This window comes from Pseudophryne corroboree, chromosome 6, assembly GCF_028390025.1.
Source record: "Pseudophryne corroboree isolate aPseCor3 chromosome 6, aPseCor3.hap2, whole genome shotgun sequence".
Taxonomy (NCBI): Eukaryota; Metazoa; Chordata; class Amphibia; order Anura; family Myobatrachidae; genus Pseudophryne; species Pseudophryne corroboree.
The window spans coordinates 198,762,512-198,783,606 of NC_086449.1; the positions used below are offsets into that span (position 1 = coordinate 198,762,512).

The following is a 21,095-nucleotide window of genomic DNA, read 5'->3' on the forward strand; positions in this document are numbered from 1 at the left end:
CTGTGTCGGCACTCGGCAGTCCATCCATAATTGTATACCACCTACCCATGGTTTTTTTTTTCTTTCTTCTTTATACATACTACATCTCATTATCATCCAGTCTATATTAGCAGCAGACACAGTACAGTACGGTAGTCCACGGCTGTAGCTACCTCTGTGTCGGCACTCGGCAGTCCATCCATAATTGTATACCACCTACCCGTGGTTTTTTTTTCTTTCTTCTTTATACATACTACATCTCATTATCATCCAGTCTATATTAGCAGCAGACACAGTACAGTACGGTAGTCCACGGCTGTAGCTATCTCTGTGTCGGCACTCAGCAGTCCATCCATAATTGTATACCACCTACCCGTGGTTTTTTTTTTCTTTCTTTATACACACTACATCTCATTATCAAGCAGTCTATATTAGCAGCAGACACAGTACAGTACGGTAGTCCACGGCTGTAGCTACCTCTGTGTCGGCACTCGGCAGTCCATCTATAATTGTATACTAGTATCCATCCATCTCCATTGTTTACCTGAGGTGCCTTTTAGTTGTGCCTATTAAAATATGGAGAACAAAAATGTTGAGGTTCCAAAATTAGGGAAAGATCAAGATCCACTTCCACCTCGTGCTGAAGCTGCTGCCACTAGTCATGGCCGAGACGATGAAATGCCAGCAACGTCGTCTGCCAAGGCCGATGCCCAATGTCATAGTACAGAGCATGTCAAATCCAAAACACCAAATATCAGTAAAAAAAGGATTCCAAAACCTAAAATAAAATTGTCGGAGGAGAAGCGTAAACTTGCCAATATGCCATTTACCACACGGAGTGGCAAGGAACGGCTGAGGCCCTGGCCTATGTTCATGGCTAGTGGTTCAGCTTCACATGAGGATGGAAGCACTCAGCCTCTCGCTAGAAAACTGAAAAGACTCAAGCTGGCAAAAGCACCGCAAAGAACTGTGCGTTCTTCGAAATCCCAAATCCACAAGGAGAGTCCACTTGTGTCGGTTGCGATGCCTGACCTTCCCAACACTGGACGTGAAGAGCATGCGCCTTCCACCATTTGCACGCCCCCTGCAAGTGCTGGAAGGAGCACCCGCAGTCCAGTTCCTGATAGTCAGATTGAAGATGTCAGTGTTGAAGTACACCAGGATGAGGAGGATATGGGTGTTGCTGGCGCTGGGGAGGAAATTGACCAGGAGGATTCTGATGGTGAGGTGGTTTGTTTAAGTCAGGCACCCGGGGAGACACCTGTTGTCCGTGGGAGGAATATGGCCGTTGACATGCCTGGTGAAAATACCAAAAAAATCAGCTCTTCAGTGTGGAGGTATTTCAACAGAAAAGCGGACAACAGGTGTCAAGCCGTGTGTTGCCTTTGTCAAGCTGTAATAAGTAGGGGTAAGGACGTTAACCACCTCGGAACATCCTCCCTTATACGTCACCTGCAGCGCATTCATAATAAGTCAGTGACAAGTTCAAAAACTTTGGGCGACAGCGGAAGCAGTCCACTGACCAGTAAATCCCTTCCTCTTGTAACCAAGCTCACGCAAACCACCCCACCAACTCCCTCAGTGTCAATTTCCTCCTTCCCCAGGAATGCCAATAGTCCTGCAGGCCATGTCACTGGCAATTCTGACGAGTCCTCTCCTGCCTGGGATTCCTCCGATGCATCCTTGCGTGTAACGCCTACTGCTGCTGGCGCTGCTGTTGTTGCTGCTGGGAGTCGATGGTCATCCCAGAGGGGAAGTCGTAAGCCCACTTGTACTACTTCCAGTAAGCAATTGACTGTTCAACAGTCCTTTGCGAGGAAGATGAAATATCACAGCAGTCATCCTGCTGCAAAGCGGATAACTGAGGCCTTGACAACTATGTTGGTGTTAGACGTGCGTCCGGTATCCGCCGTTAGTTCACAGGGAACTAGACAATTTATTGAGGCAGTGTGCCCCCGTTACCAAATACCATCTAGGTTCCACTTCTCTAGGCAGGCGATACCGAGAATGTACACGGACGTCAGAAAAAGACTCACCAGTGTCCTAAAAAATGCAGTTGTACCCAATGTCCACTTAACCACGGACATGTGGACAAGTGGAGCAGGGCAGGGTCAGGACTATATGACTGTGACAGCCCACTGGGTAGATGTATGGACTCCCGCCGCAAGAACAGCAGCGGCGGCACCAGTAGCAGCATCTCGCAAACGCCAACTCTTTCCTAGGCAGGCTACGCTTTGTATCACCGGTTTCCAGAATACGCACACAGCTGAAAACCTCTTACGGCAACTGAGGAAGATCATCGCGGAATGGCTTACCCCAATTGGACTCTCCTGTGGATTTGTGGCATCGGACAACGCCAGCAATATTGTGTGTGCATTAAATATGGGCCAATTCAAGCACGTCCCATGTTTTGCACATACCTTGAATTTGGTGGTGCAGAATTTTTTTAAAAACGACAGGGGCGTGCAAGAGATGCTGTCGGTGGCCAGAAGAATTGCGGGACACTTTCGGCGTACAGGCACCACGTACAGAAGACTGGAGCACCACCAAAAACTACTGAACCTGCCCTGCCATCATCTGAAGCAAGAAGTGGTAACGAGGTGGAATTCAACCCTCTATATGCTTCAGAGGTTGGAGGAGCAGCAAAAGGCCATTCAAGCCTATACAATTGAGCACGATATAGGAGGTGGAATGCACCTGTCTCAAGCGCAGTGGAGAATGATTTCAACGTTGTGCAAGGTTCTGATGCCCTTTGAACTTGCCACACGTGAAGTCAGTTCAGACACTGCCAGCCTGAGTCAGGTCATTCCCCTCATCAGGCTTTTGCAGAAGAAGCTGGAGACATTGAAGGAGGAGCTAACACGGAGCGATTCCGCTAGGCATGTGGGACTTGTGGATGGAGCCCTTAATTCACTTAACAAGGATTCACGGGTGGTCAATCTGTTGAAATCAGAGCACTACATTTTGGCCACCGTGCTCGATCCTAGATTTAAAGCCTACCTTGGATCTCTCTTTCCGGCAGACACAAGTCTGCTGGGGTTGAAAGACCTGCTGGTGAGAAAATTGTCAAGTCAAGCGGAACGCGACCTGTCAACATCTCCTCCTTCACATTCTCCCGCAACTGGGGGTGCGAGGAAAAGGCTCAGAATTCCGAGCCCACCCGCTGGCGGTGATGCAGGGCAGTCTGGAGCGACTGCTGATGCTGACATCTGGTCCGGACTGAAGGACCTGACAACGATTACGGACATGTCGTCTACTGTCACTGCATATGATCCTCTCAACATTGAAAGAATGGTGGAGGATTATATGAGTGACCGCATCCAAGTAGGCACGTCACACAGTCCGTACTTATACTGGCAGGAAAAAGAGGCAATTTGGAGGCCCTTGCACAAACTGGCTTTATTCTACCTAAGTTGCCCTCCCACAAGTGTGTACTCCGAAAGAGTGTTTAGTGCCGCCGCTCACCTTGTCAGCAATCGGCGTACGAGGTTACATCCAGAAAATGTGGAGAAGATGATGTTCATTAAAATGAATTATAATCAATTCCTCCGCGGAGACATTGACCAGCAGCAATTGCCTCCACAAAGTACACAGGGAGCTGAGATGGTGGATTCCAGTGGGGACGAATTGATAATCTGTGAGGAGGGTGATGTACACGGTGATATATCGGAGGATGATGATGAGGTGGACATCTTGCCTCTGTAGAGCCAGTTTGTGCAAGGAGAGATTAATTGCTTCTTTTTTGGTGGGGGCCCAAACCAACCCGTCATATCAGTCACAGTCGTGTGGCAGACCCTGTCACTGAAATGATGGGTTGGTTAAAGTGTGCATGTCCTGTTTATACAACATAAGGGTGGGTGGGAGGGCCCAAGGACAATTCCATCTTGCACCTCTTTTTTCTTTAATTTTTCTTTGCGTCATGTGCTGTTTGGGGAGGGTTTTTTGGAAGGGACATCCTGCGTGACACTGCAGTGACACTCCTAGATGGGCCCGGTGTTTGTGTCGGCCACTAGGGTCGCTTATCTTACTCACACAGCTACCTCATTGCGCCTCTTTTTTTCTTTGCGTCATGTGCTGTTTGGGGAGGGTTTTTTGGAAGGGACATCCTGCGTGACACTGCAGTGACACTCCTAGATGGGCCCGGTGTTTGTGTCGGCCACTAGGGTCGCTTATCTTACTCACACAGCTACCTCATTGCGCCTCTTTTTTTCTTTGCGTCATGTGCTGTTTGGGGAGGGTTTTTTGGAAGGGACATCCTGCGTGACACTGCAGTGCCACTCCTAGATGGGCCCGGTGTTTGTGTCGGCCACTAGGGTCGCTTATCTTACTCACACAGCTACCTCATTGCGCCTCTTTTTTTCTTTGCGTCATGTGCTGTTTGGGGAGGGTTTTTTGGAAGGGACATCCTGCGTGACACTGCAGTGACACTCCTAGATGGGCCCGGTGTTTGTGTCGGCCACTAGGGTCGCTTATCTTACTCACACAGCTACCTCATTGCGCCTCTTTTTTTCTTTGCGTCATGTGCTGTTTGGGGAGGGTTTTTTGGAAGGGACATCCTGCGTGACACTGCAGTGACACTCCTAGATGGGCCCGGTGTTTGTGTCGGCCACTAGGGTCGCTTATCTTACTCACACAGCTACCTCATTGCGCCTCTTTTTTTCTTTGCGTCATGTGCTGTTTGGGGAGGGTTTTTTGGAAGGGACATCCTGCGTGACACTGCAGTGACACTCCTAGATGGGCCCGGTGTTTGTGTCGGCCACTAGGGTCGCTTATCTTACTCACACAGCTACCTCATTGCGCCTCTTTTTTTCTTTGCGTCATGTGCTGTTTGGGGAGGGTTTTTTGGAAGGGACATCCTGCGTGACACTGCAGTGACACTCCTAGATGGGCCCGGTGTTTGTGTCGGCCACTAGGGTCGCTTATCTTACTCACACAGCTACCTAATTGCGCCTCTTTTTTTCTTTGCGTCATGTGCTGTTTGGGGAGGGTTTTTTGGAAGGGACATCCTGCGTGACACTGCAGTGCCACTCCTAGATGGGCCCGGTGTTTGTGTCGGCCACTAGGGTCGCTTATCTTACTCACACAGCTACCTCATTGCGCCTCTTTTTTTCTTTGCGTCATGTGCTGTTTGGGGAGGGTTTTTTGGAAGGGACATCCTGCGTGACACTGCAGTGACACTCCTAGATGGGCCCGGTGTTTGTGTCGGCCACTAGGGTCGCTTATCTTACTCACACAGCTACCTCATTGCGCCTCTTTTTTTCTTTGCGTCATGTGCTGTTTGGGGAGGGTTTTTTGGAAGGGACATCCTGCGTGACACTGCAGTGACACTCCTAGATGGGCCCGGTGTTTGTGTCGGCCACTAGGGTCGCTTATCTTACTCACACAGCTACCTCATTGCGCCTCTTTTTTTCTTTGCGTCATGTGCTGTTTGGGGAGGGTTTTTTGGAAGGGACATCCTGCGTGACACTGCAGTGCCACTCCTAGATGGGCCAGGTGTTTGTGTCGGCCACTAGGGTCGCTTAGCTTAGTCATCCAGCGACCTCGGTGCAAATTTTAGGACTAAAAATAATATTGTGAGGTGTGAGGTATTCAGAATAGACTGAAAATGAGTGGAAATTATGGTTTTTTAGGTTAATAATACTTTGGGATCAAAATGACCCCCAAATTCTATGATTTAAGCTGTTTTTTAGGTTTTTTGGAAAAAAACACCCGAATCCAAAACACACCCGAATCCGACAAAAAAAATTCGGTTAGGTTTTGCCAAAACGCGGTCGAACCCAAAACACGGCCGCGGAACCGAACCCAAAACCAAAACACAAAACCCGAAAAATTTCCGGCGCTCATCTCTAGTTTTCATGAAAAACAGCTCCAAACCCTTTAATTCACTTTTTTTAGTAAGCCACATCGCATTCCCCATACTTATAATGGGAAATGCGATCTGACCAGATTTACAAAAAAAAAAAATGTGGAAAAATACCGCAGTGTGCCCTGTGATAACCTCGCCAGCTCAGGTTGGCGAGTTCATAGGGCTGCACTGCGATAAGCACCCTTTTGCCCAGCTTTCTCTGCCCTTGGCAGAGAAAACTGAGCAGGGACCGGGCTCTAGTGATCAGCTCTGTGTGACCGATGGACACACAAGCTGATCACAGTGTAAAAATAACAATAGTAATAAAAAAAAAAGTTAAAAAACCCCAAAACCATACTCACCTGTCCAGGGAGCCGGTGTCCGCTGCTCCGCTGAGCGCTGCCGGGGGCTGGGTCCCCCATATGCTGTAATGTGACCACGGTGCAGTAAAATGACGTTGCAAAACGTCAGTGCATTTTACAGCACCGGGGGTCAGAGCGCAGGAGAAGGACCTGGCGCCCGGCAGGCTCCTGAAGCAGCGCGGACCAGCTCCTTGGACAGGTGAGTATATTATCCTGCTGGGGGGGGTCCACGGCATGCGGGGGTAGTCATGACGGGGGGGGTTGACTGGGTGGTGGCAGCAGTAGCGGCGGTGTCGGTGGGGGGCGATGCATGCGGTGCATGCGCAGCAGGACATCAGGGTATTTTACCCTGATGATGCTGTGAAGAGGCATCGCAGGGACAGAGCTTGACCGCAAGCTCTTTTCCTGCATGCGATAATTGATACATCCCTGCAATGTAATCAATTATCGCAGTGCGAGTTTGGGGCGATTTTATAACCTCTCATCCGCATCCTGGATAAATAGGCCCCTAAGACTCATTCATCAGCCCACAGAAATCACACAGAGGCCTCTGAAGTTTGGATTTCTTTACATCTTCTTGAAAATCTCTTAAACGGGACTGGAAACCACCAAGACCATTCAAAACCATAGCGAATAAACAACTTACCATGAAGTAATTAAATCTGTTCCGTAATTATACCAATCCAAAAATATAACCAGCATGGTCCTATATGCCTAACTAACTCATGTAATTCATACGCCAACCATCTCCAAGTTCGCACTTGGTGACTTCTCTTGTAGGATGGGGGGGGATGTACTAAAGGGAAAATGCGGCCAAAATACACTTTTCAGACTTAGGGGGAGATGTACTAAGCCCAGAAAAACTGATAAAGTGGAGAGTGATAAACTACTTACCAACCAGCTCCTGTCTTTTTTCAAACACAGCCTGTAACATGGCAGTTGGGAGCTGATTGGCTGGTACTTTATCACTTTTCAAGGCTTAGTACATCTCCCCCTTTATCCACATTTCCCATATGTGCTAAGACTTAACTTCCGGGGCTTCGGTGTGGAGGGTAATACCAGCTTTTGCTGGCAATACCCTATAGAAGCCCATGGGCTTCTTTCAGCATCCTTCTGGAAAGGGATCCAGCACTCCCCGGCGTCCCCGCAGCCACTGTGACACTGTGCACATGTGCAGACGGACTCCGAGGCCGAAACCCAGAAGTCCTGTCATCGCAAAGGCTCTTATTGGAGGTGATATTAACGATATGAATGATAATGACATTTCTGAACGATATCGTCCAGTAAGTAGGCACTTTTTTGTCAATGATGCGCGTTCCCGAGGGTTGCTAATGAAGCCTTCTGTCGTCTGTACATGCAGGTCAGTTTTGACTACTGTATATAATCTGTAACTGCATGTTCGGGATGGTGGCATAGTGCATACACACGTTCAGTGTGTATGCACTATGGGACTAATTCAGACCTGACCGGTGCTGTGCGTTTTCGCCAGGTGTGCCCGGACTGTTGGAGGGTGGGCCGCGGCGGCTGCGTGACGTCACACGCAGCTGGTGCGACCCGAGTTGCGACGAGTAGCTACCTGCCAGCGCACAGGAGCTGCACTGGCTGGGAGCTGCACTGGCTGGGAGCTACTCTTCCAGTACAAAAGCATCTCCGCCGTGCGATACTTTTGTACTTGTGCGGGGAAGGGAGGGAGGGGGGGGCGGTCGGCCCTGACATGCGGGGCAGATTAGCCCTGTGCTGGCTGTCCCCCCGCATGTCAGGGAAGCTGATCGTAGATGTGCTAAATTTAGCACATCTACGGTCAGGTCTGAATCAGCCCCAATGTAATTTGCCTGGAAGTGCAAGGGCAAATATTGACGATATCACTCATGGAGCATATTGTCTAGTGTGTACCCAGCTTTAGTACATATGCAATTAGTATCAATGCGATGTGTGGCGGAATGTACCGCGGATGGTTAGTAAATCCCTCCCTGGCGCTGGTTCTAAGTTGGGAGCAAAGCAAATAAGCAAGTTATTTTGCCTTGGTAGAACCATGCTGCATGGTAGGTGTGGCAGATGTAACATGTGCATAGACAGTGACACATTTGCATACCTCCCAACTTTTTACTGGGTTGGAGGAGGGACAAATGTGCGCGCCTTTCCTGAATTTAGGGGGCATGGCCTCATGAATAGGAGTGTGGCTCATGATTGTGACACTTCCCACAAGGCCACGCTCCTGTTTTCACTGCTGTGAGGGCATTCCCAGTGCTCTGTGATCTGCTGGCATGCACCCTGTCCCTCTGTCTCCCGGTGAATAGACGCTGGGCGCATGCATCCAGCATCTATTCAATGCTGCTCTACTAAGCAGAGCAGTGAATGAGAGAGGGTCTCCCAACTACCCACCTCCCCCACTGCGAGACACTGCTATCCGCGGGTGGAACAGCAGGACAGTCCCAGAAAAACTGGACTTTCCCGCAAAAATTGGGACAGTCGGGAGGACTGAATTTGGGAGGGGAGTGTGCAAACTCACATCTAAATTTCTGTGTAAAAATAAAGCTGTCCAGCATTTGTGGGCTACATGCAAAAGCAGCCAGTATTCACCCTGCGTGCAGAAAAAAGCATTTGCACCACTTGCTTTGCAACATGGTTTGTTCCCTATATAAAGGGACTTGTTTTCAGGGTTGCTATAGTAGCTCTTTAATCAGGAACAGTAACAAATATGAACTGCACAGGCTCTGAGGTTGGCTGACTTCAAGTTTGCTTTCATCAAGTCCTAATCAGCCAAAGGTTCTGTGTGTAAGTCATATACTGGTATTATACAAACAGGGGCGCTTTAAGAGTGGAGGAGGCCCGTGTTCAGCCTCCTCCATTGGGCCCCCTCCTCTCTGCTGGCAGCGCTGAGAGTCTGAGTACTAGAGTGCTCAGACTCTACTGCGCATGCACTGATCTCTGGGAAAATGGTGCGGCGGCCATTTTCCCTGAGATTTCTCTACTGCGCATGCACAGAACTCCGTGACAATGGCCGCTGAGCCATTTTCACGGTGTTTTAACAGCGCTGCCGGCGCTGGACTCCGGAGGGGTAAGTATTTTAAAAATGGGCGCAGCATGTGCGGTGGGAGCCCCCTCTGGACTACCCCCATTATAGATACGCCACTGTATAGAAACATAATTTTTTTTTTTTTTGCTTTGCTCACATTTCAGAATCAGCCCCATTGGTTTAAATCTTTTCTGACAATTTGTTGCTATGGCTCTATGATGAGCAGAAATAAGCCACACAGATGCCCACAGGCCACTTCCTCCACCTCAATGAGGGATGGTATCTTAATCCCGGCGGTCGGTATCTCAATGTTCAGAATCCCGATGAGTATTGTAACCCACCCTTTCCGCAGCCTAACCTTACCCCACCTTTTATGCAGCATAACCCTAACCCTCCCCCAGTGCCTAACCATAACCACAGTACTTACCGTCGGGATCCATCAGGATTCTGACCTTCAGGATGCCGCTGTCCCCTCTATGAGGCCTGGCTGAGTTTATAGGCATATTCCACCTTGATTTTTATTGTCTTAAGCTAGGTACACAATGGGCAATATATCGGGCAATAAATTGTGAGCTGGTGGCAGGTGTGTACACCTGATATGTTCATAGACATATTGCATCGGACCTGCAGCACAGCTGATGCCCGACATATCTGCAGATACATTGGTGCATCTGACTGTGTATATGGGCTGTCTGCCGACTGCCTGCACACTTGCTGGCACTGACGTCATAGCTGGACGGGCAAATACAAATGCCCGTCCAGCTGTGATGTGATGACCAGCATATCAAGTGGCCGATTGGCGAGTGTATCTGCTTGGCGGGACACTGTTGGCACGACGCCGGCTCCACCATAAAGACGCTCCAGTGTGTACCCAGCTTTAAACTAGAGATGAGCGCCGGAAATTTTTCGGGTTTTGTGTTTTGGTTTTGGGTTCGGTTCCGCGGCCGTGTTTTGGGTTCGACCGCGTTTTGGCAAAACCTCACCGAATTTTTTTTGTCGGATTCGGGTGTGTTTTGGATTCGGGTGTTTTTTTCCAAAAAACCTAAAAAACAGCTTAAATCATAGAATTTGGCGGTCATTTTGATCCCAAAGTATTATTAACCTCAAAAACCATAATTTCCACTCATTTTCAGTCTATTCTGAATACCTCACACCTCACAATATTATTTTTAGTCCTAAAATTTGCACCGAGGTCGCTGTGTGAGTAAGATAAGCAACCCTAGTGGCCGACACAAACACCGGGCCCATCTAGGAGTGGCACTGCAGTGTCACGCAGGATGGCCCTTCCAAAAAACCCTCCCCAAACAGCACATGACGCAAAGAAAAAAAGAGGCGCAATGAGGTAGCTGTGTGAGTAAGATTAGCGACCCTAGTGGCCGACACAAACACCGGGCCCATCTAGGAGTGGCACTGCAGTGTCACGCAGGATGTCCCTTCCAAAAAACCCTCCCCAAACAGCACATGACGCAAAGAAAAAAAGAGGCGCAATGAGGTAGCTGTGTGAGTAAGATAAGCGACCCTAGTGGCCGACACAAACACCGGGCCCATCTAGGAGTGTCACTGCAGTGTCACGCAGGATGTCCCTTCCAAAAAACCCTCCCCAAACAGCACATGACGCAAAGAAAAAAAGAGGCGCAATGAGGTAGCTGTGTGAGTAAGATAAGCGACCCTAGTGGCCGACACAAACACCGGGCCCATCTAGGAGTGGCACTGCAGTGTCACGCAGGATGTCCCTTCCAAAAAACCCTCCCCAAACAGCACATGACGCAAAGAAAAAGAAAAGAAAAAAGAGGTGCAAGATGGAATTGTCCTTGGGCCCTCCCACCCACCCTTATGTTGTATAAACAGGACATGCACACTTTAACCAACCCATCATTTCAGTGACAGGGTCTGCCACACGACTGTGACTGATATGACGGGCTGGTTTGGACCCCCACCAAAAAAGAAGCAATTAATCTCTCCTTGCACAAACTGGCTCTACAGAGGCAAGATGTCCACCTCATCATCCTCCGATATATCACCGTGTACATCCCCCTCCTCACAGATTATCAATTCGTCCCCACTGGAATCCACCATCTCAGCTCCCTGTGTACTTTGTGGAGGCAATTGCTGCTGGTCAATGTCTCCACGGAGGAATTGATTATAATTCATTTTAATGAACATCATCTTCTCCACATTTTCTGGATGTAACCTCGTACGCCGATTGCTGACAAGGTGAGCGGCGGCACTAAACACTCTTTCGGAGTACACACTTGTGGGAGGGCAACTTAGGTAGAATAAAGCCAGTTTGTGCAAGGGCCTCCAAATTGCCTCTTTTTCCTGCCAGTATAAGTACGGACTGTGTGACGTGCCTACTTGGATGCGGTCACTCATATAATCCTCCACCATTCTTTCAATGGGGAGAGAATCATATGCAGTGACAGTAGACGACATGTCCGTAATCGTTGTCAGGTCCTTCAGTCCGGACCAGATGTCAGCATCAGCAGTCGCTCCAGACTGCCCTGCATCACCGCCAGCGGGTGGGCTCGGAATTCTGAGCCTTTTCCTCGCACCCCCAGTTGCGGGAGAATGTGAAGGAGGAGATGTTGTTGACAGGTCGCGTTCCGCTTGACTTGACAATTTACTCACCAGCAGGTGTTTGAACCCCAGCAGACTTGTGTCTGCCGGAAAGAGAGATCCAAGGTAGGCTTTAAATCTAGGATCGAGCACGGTGGCCAAAATGTAGTGCTCTGATTTCAACAGATTGACCACCCGTGAATCCTTGCTAAGCGAATTAAGGGCTCCATCCACAAGTCCCACATGCCTAGCGGAATCGCTCCGTGTTAGCTCCTCCTTCAATGTCTCCAGCTTCTTCTGCAAAAGCCTGATGAGGGGAATGACCTGACTCAGGCTGGCAGTGTCTGAACTAACTTCACGTGTGGCAAGTTCAAAGGGCATCAGAACCTTGCACAACGTTGAAATCATTCTCCACTGCGCTTGAGACAGGTGCATCCCACCTCCTATATCGTGCTCAATTGTATAGGCTTGAATGGCCTTTTGCTGCTCCTCCAACCTCTGAAGCATATACAGGGTTGAATTCCACCTCGTTACCACTTCTTGCTTCAGATGATGGCAGGGCAGGTTCAGTAGTTTTTGGTGGTGCTCCAGTTTTCTGTACGTGGTGCCTGTACGCCGAAAGTGTCCCGCAATTCTTCTGGCCACCGACAGCATCTCTTGCACGCCCCTGTCGTTTTTTTAAAAATTCTGCACCACCAAATTCAAGGTATGTGCAAAACATGGGACGTGCTGGAATTGGCCCAGATTTAATGCACACACAATATTGCTGGCGTTGTCCGATGCCACAAATCCACAGGAGAGTCCAATTGGGGTAAGCCATTCCGCGATGATCTTCCTCAGTTGCCGTAAGAGGTTTTCAGCTGTGTGCGTATTCTGGAAACCGGTGATACAAAGCGTAGCCTGCCTAGGAAAGAGTTGGCGTTTGCGAGATGCTGCTACTGGTGCCGCCGCTGCTGTTCTTGCGGCGGGAGTCCATACATCTACCCAGTGGGCTGTCACAGTCATATAGTCCTGACCCTGCCCTGCTCCACTTGTCCACATGTCCGTGGTTAAGTGGACATTGGGTACAACTGCATTTTTTAGGACACTGGTGAGTCTTTTTCTGACGTCCGTGTACATTCTCGGTATCGCCTGCCTAGAGAAGTGGAACCTAGATGGTATTTGGTAACGGGGGCACACTACCTCAAGAAATTGTCTAGTTCCCTGTGAACTAACGGCGGACACCGGACGCACGTCTAACACCAACATAGTTGTCAAGGCCTCAGTTATCCGCTTTGCAACAGGATGACTGCTGTGATATTTCATCTTCCTCGCAAAGGACTGTTGGACAGTCAATTGCTTGGTGGAAGTAGTAAAAGTGTGCTTACGACTTCCCTTCTGGGATGACCATCGACTCCCAGCAGCAACAACAGCAGCGCCAGCAGCAGTAGGCGTTACACACAAGGATGCATCGGAGGAATCCCAGGCAGGAGAGGACTCGTCAGAATTGCCAGTGACATTGCCTGCAGGACTATTGGCATTCCTGGGGAAGGAGGAAATTGACACTGAGGGAGTTGGTGGGGTGGTTTGCGTGAGCTTGGTTACAAGAGGAAGGGATTTACTGGTCAGTGGACTGCTTCCGCTGTCACCCAAAGTTTTTGAACTTGTCACTGACTTATTATGAATGCGCTGCAGGTGACGTATAAGGGAGGATGTTCCGAGGAGGTTAACGTCCTTACCCCTACTTATTACAGCTTGACAAAGGGAACACACGGCTTGACACCTGTTGTCCGCATTTCTGGTGAAATACTTCCACACCGAAGAGCTGATTTTTTTGGTATTTTCACCAGGCATGTCAACGGCCATATTCCTACCACGGACAACAGGTGTCTCCCCGGGTGCCTGACTTAAACAAACCACCTCACCATCAGAATCCTCCTGGTCAATTTCCTCCCCAGCGCCAGCAACACCCATATCCTCCTCATCCTGGTGTACTTCAACACTGACATCTTCAATCTGACTATCAGGAACTGGACTGCGGGTGCTCCTTCCATCACTTGCAGGGGGCGTGCAAATGGTGGAAGGCGCATGCTCTTCACGTCCAGTGTTGGGAAGGTCAGGTATCGCAACCGACACAATTGGAGTCGGACTCTCCTTGTGGATTTGGGATTTCGAAGAACGCACAGTTCTTTGCGGTGCTACTGCTTTTGCCAGCTTGAGTCTTTTCATTTTTCTAGCGAGAGGCTGAGTGCTTCCATCCTCATGTGAAGCTGAACCACTAGCCATGAACATAGGCCAGGGCCTCAGCCGTTCCTTGCCACTCCGTGTGGTAAATGGCATATTGGCAAGTTTACGCTTCTCCTCCGACAATTTTATTTTAGGTTTTGGAGTCCTTTTTTTACTGATATTTGGTGTTTTGGATTTGACATGCTCTGTACTATGACATTGGGCATCGGCCTTGGCAGACGACGTTGCTGGCATTTCATCGTCTCGGCCATGACTAGTGGCAGCAGCTTCAGCACGAGGTGGAAGTGGATCTTGATCTTTCCCTAATTTTGGAACCTCAACATTTTTGTTCTCCATATTTTAATAGGCACAACTAAAAGGCACCTCAGGTAAACAATGGAGATGGATGGATTGGATACTAGTATACAATTATGGACGGGCTGCCGAGTGCCGACACAGAGGTAGCCACAGCCGTGAACTACCGCACTGTACTGTGTCTGCTGCTAATGTAGACTGGTTGATAAAGAGATAGTATACTCGTAACTAGTATGTATGTATAAAGAAAGAAAAAAAAACCACGGTTAGGTGGTATATACAATTATGGACGGGCTGCCGAGTGCCGACACAGAGGTAGCCACAGCCGTGAACTACCGCACTGTACTGTGTCTGCTGCTAATATAGACTGGTTGATAAAGAGATAGTATACTCGTAACTAGTATGACTATAAAGAAAGAAAAAAAAACCACGGTTAGGTGGTATATACAATTATGGACGGGCTGCCGAGTGCCGACACAGAGGTAGCCACAGCCGTGAACTACCGCACTGTACTGTGTCTGCTGCTAATATATAGACTGGTTGATAAAGAGATAGTATACTCGTAACTAGTATGTATGTATAAAGAAAGAAAAAAAAACCACGGTTAGGTGGTATATACAATTATGGACGGGCTGCCGAGTGCCGACACAGAGGTAGCCACAGCCGTGAACTACCGCACTGTACTGTGTCTGCTGCTAATATAGACTGGTTGATAAAGAGATAGTATACTCGTAACTAGTATGACTATAAAGAAAGAAAAAAAAACCACGGTTAGGTGGTATATACAATTATGGACGGGCTGCCGAGTGCCGACACAGAGGTAGCCACAGCCGTGAACTACCGCACTGTACTGTGTCTGCTGCTAATATATAGACTGGTTGATAAAGAGATAGTATACTCGTAACTAGTATGTATGTATAAAGAAAGAAAAAAAAACCACGGTTAGGTGGTATATACAATTATGGACGGGCTGCCGAGTGCCGACACAGAGGTAGCCACAGCCGTGAACTACCGCACTGTACTGTGTCTGCTGCTAATATAGACTGGTTGATAAAGAGATAGTATACTCGTAACTAGTATGTATGTATAAAGAAAGAAAAAAAAACCACGGTTAGGTGGTATATACAATTATGGACGGGCTGCCGAGTGCCGACACAGAGGTAGCCACAGCCGTGAACTACCGCACTGTACTGTGTCTGCTGCTAATATATAGACTGGTTGATAAAGAGATAGTATACTCGTAACTAGTATGTATGTATAAAGAAAGAAAAAAAAACCACGGTTAGGTGGTATATACAATTATGGACGGGCTGCCGAGTGCCGACACAGAGGTAGCCACAGCCGTGAACTACCGCACTGTACTGTGTCTGCTGCTAATATAGACTGGTTGATAAAGAGATAGTATACTCGTAACTAGTATGTATGTATAAAGAAAGAAAAAAAAAACACGGTTAGGTGGTATATACAATTATGGACGGGCTGCCGAGTGCCGACACAGAGGTAGCCACAGCCGTGAACTACCGCACTGTACTGTGTCTGCTGCTAATATAGACTGGTTGATAAAGAGATAGTATACTCGTAACTAGTATGACTATAAAGAAAGAAAAAAAAACCACGGTTAGGTGGTATATACAATTATGGACGGGCTGCCGAGTGCCGACACAGAGGTAGCCACAGCCGTGAACTACCGCACTGTACTGTGTCTGCTGCTAATATAGACTGGTTGATAAAGAGATAGTATACTACTAATATTATATATACTGGTGGTCAGGTCACTGGTCACTAGTCACACTGGCAGTGGCACTCCTGCAGCAAAAGTGTGCACTGTTTAATTTTAATATAATATTATGTACTCCTGGCTCCTGCTATAACCTATAACTGGCACTGCAGTGCTCCCCAGTCTCCCCCACAATTATAAGCTGTGTGAGCTGAGCACAGTCAGATATATATATACATTGATGCAGCACACTGGGCTGAGCAGTGCACACAGATATGGTATGTGACTGAGTCACTGTGTGTATCGTTTTTTTCAGGCAGAGAACGGATATATTAAATAAAACAAACAACTGCACTGTCTGGTGGTCACTGTGGTCGTCAGTCATTAAACTCTGCACTCTCTTCTACAGTATCACAGCCTCAGGTCAATCTCTCTCTCTCTCTCTCAACCCTAATCTAAATGGAGAGGACGCCAGCCACGTCCTCTCCCTATCAATCTCAATGCACGTGTGAAAATGGCGGCGACGCGCGGCTCCTTATATAGAATCCGAGTCTCGCGAGAATCCGACAGCGTCATGATGACGTTCGGGCGCGCTCGGGTTAACCGAGCAAGGCGGGAGGATCCGAGTCTGCTCGGACCCGTGAAAAAAACATGAAGTTCGTGCGGGTTCGGATTCAGAGAAACCGAACCCGCTCATCTCTACTTTAAACATGCTCTTTTGAGAATCACACTGCATACCTGAATCTGGAAACCCTAGCCGTGACTGATGTCTCTAATTAACATGTTTCACTTTTTACTTAGGCTCTTTGATATCCACAAATTAATAAATGTGTCAATTAAACCCATACAATCAGTTGGGACATGTATAGCAGGAAAGTGATATGAGTGATGACTCCATGCATTAAAGCTCCATCATGCTGAAGCCCTGGCTCTGAGTACTGAAGCTGTGTGTTTGTCACCCTGTGTAAACCAGTAACATAAAAGCAAGGGATGTGATCAGAGGAAAAGTAGAAGCACAGCAGTCAGCGGGAAGATGGCCTCCCTTATAATACAAGCCTATAACCCTCTTTGGCTCTACAGCTGTTCTGTATCTACTAGGTTCCCTGTTCACTGGCTGACAAGATAAACTGGGAACTGCAATTCCAAAACGCCTGGAGAGACACAGATTGATGCTCTCTGCTGCAATATCCCAAATGCCAAGTACAATGGTTGTGCTGCCTGTAACACTCACTTATAGTCTCCTTGTGCCAAAATCACAGAACAGCCAGTGTCATGAACTGAAGAGAATTCAGTAAATAAATACACCCGTGTCATCTCTAGCTACCAGTCATAGCCATCACCAGTCCATTAGTTTCAGTAGGTCCATCAGTGCTCATTGGAAGTTCTCTTACCTTCCCCTAGAGGGTCCAGGGTGTGAATCATAAGCTGGAAGATGGTGCTGCGGATGGTGCTGTTGTGCAGAGAGGCCGAGCTCCCGCCTCTGGTAAGGAATGGTTTCAGCTGGACAGAGAGGTGGAACAAATATTATGTTATATTAGCCATGACTAATTATATCTACAGTACATGTAACATTATTTCTTTCATCATCAAATCGGATTAAACACCATGAACCCATAAAATCAAACTGTGCAAACAGAAGGAGACTAACAATACCCAGACACAAAACCCCATGTACTTATCTACACACACCCTTACAGAATGGCATGTTTGATGGTGGAAACACAGATGAAGGCATATGCAGTAATAGATTGCCCTACAATGTGCTTTCAGATTGCTCTTTGTTACCTGGATATAATACTGGTACAACATGACCAGAGGTAGACAAGAGGTACTCCCAGATGTTGTAAAACTACAAGTGCCAGTGTGCCTCCAAAATATGACAAGTCTAGCTACTGTCTAGTTCACTATCTCCAGCAACTTCTTTCAATCAGCCACAAACAGAACAAGGGGCAGATTTATCAAAGACTGGAGAGAAATAAAATGGAGAGATAAAGCACCAACCAATCCTGTCATTTTTCAAACTCAGCTTGTAAAATGACAGAAGTTGATTGGTTGGTACTTTATCGGGATGTAGTTATGTGACCGGTGGTCAGGAGACAGCCAGTCACATTACCTACCCCTACATCCCGCCCCCTCACAATCCTGACAGTCGGCATGCCAACCAGCAGGGACTATTCTTACTCGTGGGTGTCCACGACACCCATAGAGTGGGAATAGAACCCCTGGCATTCTGCAGCCGGGATCCCGGCGTCGGGTTGCTGAACGCCGCCATCCCGATACACATCCACTTTATCTCTTTCCACTTCAAGCTTTGACACGTATGCCCAAATGTGCCAACCAATCAGCTCCTAACTGGCGTGTTACAGGCTGTGATTGGCACGCGCCCGAGATTAGCGGCATGGCCTTGTGTCTAAGGGGCGTGGCCTCAGGGCAAGTGCCACAATCGCAAGCTATGCTCCCATTTTCATCACTATGAGGCAGAGGCGTAGCTAGAGAGGAGTGCAGTCTCCGTGTGTGGGCCCCCTCCTCTCTAGATACGCCTCTGCTCAAAGCAATCATTTATCACCAGTATAACAAAAGTATGCCTTACTGACTGGAAACCTTCATGAAAGGCTGTAGCTGGCAGCGCCGCTGTTAGCACTTTTAGCACTGAGACTCTGGCACAGTGCCAGAGTCTACAGCGCATGTGCAGGACTCTGAAAAAATGTCCGCCGCATCTCTAGTGCTCAGTGAATTAGCATCGGCGGTGGCGGCTACGGGAGAGGAGGGGGCCCACACACAGTCACGATGGACGCCTGAAAGGTGAGAATAGAAGAAATGGGTACAGTGTGTGCGGTGGGGGCCCCCTATGGACCCAGGGGCCCGTGTGCACCGCACACACTGCACCCATTATAGATATGCCAGTGCTAAGGCGGCATGGACAGCGCTCTGTGAGCTGCATGCCATGCCCCCTGTCCCTCTCTGCTGGTGAACAGATGCTGTGTCTATTCACTGCTGCTGCTGCAGCAAGTGAGAGGTCCCACAACTGCCCCCACGACCACTGCGGGATACTGCGGAACGAAGGTGGGACAGCGGTACAGTCTATGAAAAATGTGACTGTCCTAACAAAGGGGGTAATTCAGACCTGATCGCTGCTGTGCGTTTTCGCACAGCGGGCGATCAGGTCCAAACTACGCATGCTTATGCACCTCAATGCGCAGGCACATTGTACGGGTACAAAGCAGATCGCCGCTCAGCGATGTGTTTGTGCGAGGGATCCGTTCGCACAGGCGATCGCAAGGAGATTGTCAGGAAGAAGGCGTTTGTGGGTGTCAACTGACCGTTTTCAGGGAGTGTCTGGAAAAAAGCAGGCGTGTCCATAGGTCATTCATATTATATAGAGCAGTGGTTCTCAAACTCGGTCCTCAGGACCCCACACAGTTCACGTTTTCCATGTCACCCAGCAGGTGCACTGGGTATCACCAACTGTCACATTTTAAAAATTTACAGGTGACCTGCAAAACATGAACCGTGTGGGGTCCTGAGGACCGAGTTTAAGAACCTGTGATATAGAGGTTGTGGATTTATATTTTCTTGATCATGTGAGAGTCTACACCTGTGTTTAGTACAAGTAATGACTCCATTATTTCCTTTGACATTATCCTACCAGTGCCAGCAAGTTCCGGCTCTGCAGGAATGAAAGGATGAGCCATGCAGACAGAAAGGCGCAGCAGATGGCTACACTATGTTGAACCAAATAACACAACACACTTCACAGATGACGACAAACATAACTATGATCTTTAAAAAGTTGAAACCATTTCTTCTGAATGTCATTATTGGCAATATACAGCATTATTATGGGGTCTATTCACTAAGCCTTGGATGGAGATAAAGTGGATGGAGATAAAGTACCAGCCAACCAGCTCCTAACTGTAATTTTTCAAACCCAGCCTGTAAAAGTAGGAGCTGATTGGCTGGTACTTTTGGGTCTATTCATGAAGCAGTGAAAAGTGTGAAGAAGTGAGCTAGTGGAGAAATTGTCCATGGCAACCAATCAGCATTGAAGTAAAATTAATCATTTGCAAACTATACAATTGTACGGAGCAGCTGATTGGTTGCCATGGGCAACTTCTCCACAGGCTCACTTCTCCACTCTTTTCACTGCTCCTCTCAATATCCATCCACTTTACCTCCATCCAAGGCTTAATATATAGACCCAAGATTCTTACACAACAGTTAGAGAGTTAATTGGATGTGTACATTTGAGCAGCATGAATCACCTACCTTTAATCTGTTGTTGTCTTCTGGTGGCTTTGGCTCATCCCCTGCAACTGACCCATTGCCTTTCTGTACATAGACATGAAGAGTAACCACGTAACACCATCAGTCAGGACTTCACAAAGCAAAGATGCTCAACCATCAGCAACAATAATGTTTGGGGGTAGATATACTAAGCAGTAAAAAGAGTGGAGAAGTGAGCCAGTGGAGAAGTTGCCCATGGCAACCAATCAGCTGCTCTGTATCATTTTATAGTATGCAAATTATAAAATGTTACTTCAGAGCTGATTGTTTGCCTTGGGCAACTTCTCCACTGGCTCACTTATCCAATCTTTTCACTGCTTCGTAGTACACCTCATAAGCTGTGCTGTGTGCAGGATAATGCAGACATTTGGCTTGGGAGCCCTATCAGTCTAGCCCAGAGGTTCCCAAACTGTGTGCCGTGGCTTCCTGGGGTGCCTCGGGACACTTGCAGGGGTGCCCTGGGTTGGTGGTCCAGGACCAATACAAATTATTCATGGTCAATATAATAAATACTGATGTGAATGGCCAAATATTCTCTGTAAAGCGCTGCGGAATATGTGTGCGCTATATAAATATCTGGTAATAGGCAAAACCAGTGCTGGTGGCTGCCAGTCATAAAATATGTCGCCAAACAGAAGCAAATCTTGTCCCTCACCACACAACTGACCCTAAGGATGACATATAAAGGCGATCTACTTAATGTAATACTTCTTTCTAAATTTCTCAATAAGAAATGTTTGGCCTCGGGGTGCCGTGAAAAAAATTCTGATATTCTAGGGCGCCGCGAGTCAAAAAAGTTTGGAAACCACTGGTCTA

At 48.1% G+C, this 21,095-nt stretch overlaps 1 protein-coding gene across 1 annotated transcript in view; it reads right to left on the minus strand.

Annotated features, from left to right (window-relative positions):
- The window catches only part of SLC24A1 (solute carrier family 24 member 1), a 192,664-nt gene that overhangs the window by 165,351 nt on the left and 6,218 nt on the right, over nt 1-21,095 (minus strand). The window contains exons 2-3 of the mRNA XM_063925593.1: nt 20,262-20,324; nt 17,387-17,495 (exon numbers count right to left, since the gene is read on the minus strand). Coding sequence (XP_063781663.1) covers nt 17,387-17,495; nt 20,262-20,324 — 172 coding nt within the window. The remainder of the gene's footprint in view (nt 1-17,386; nt 17,496-20,261; nt 20,325-21,095) is intronic.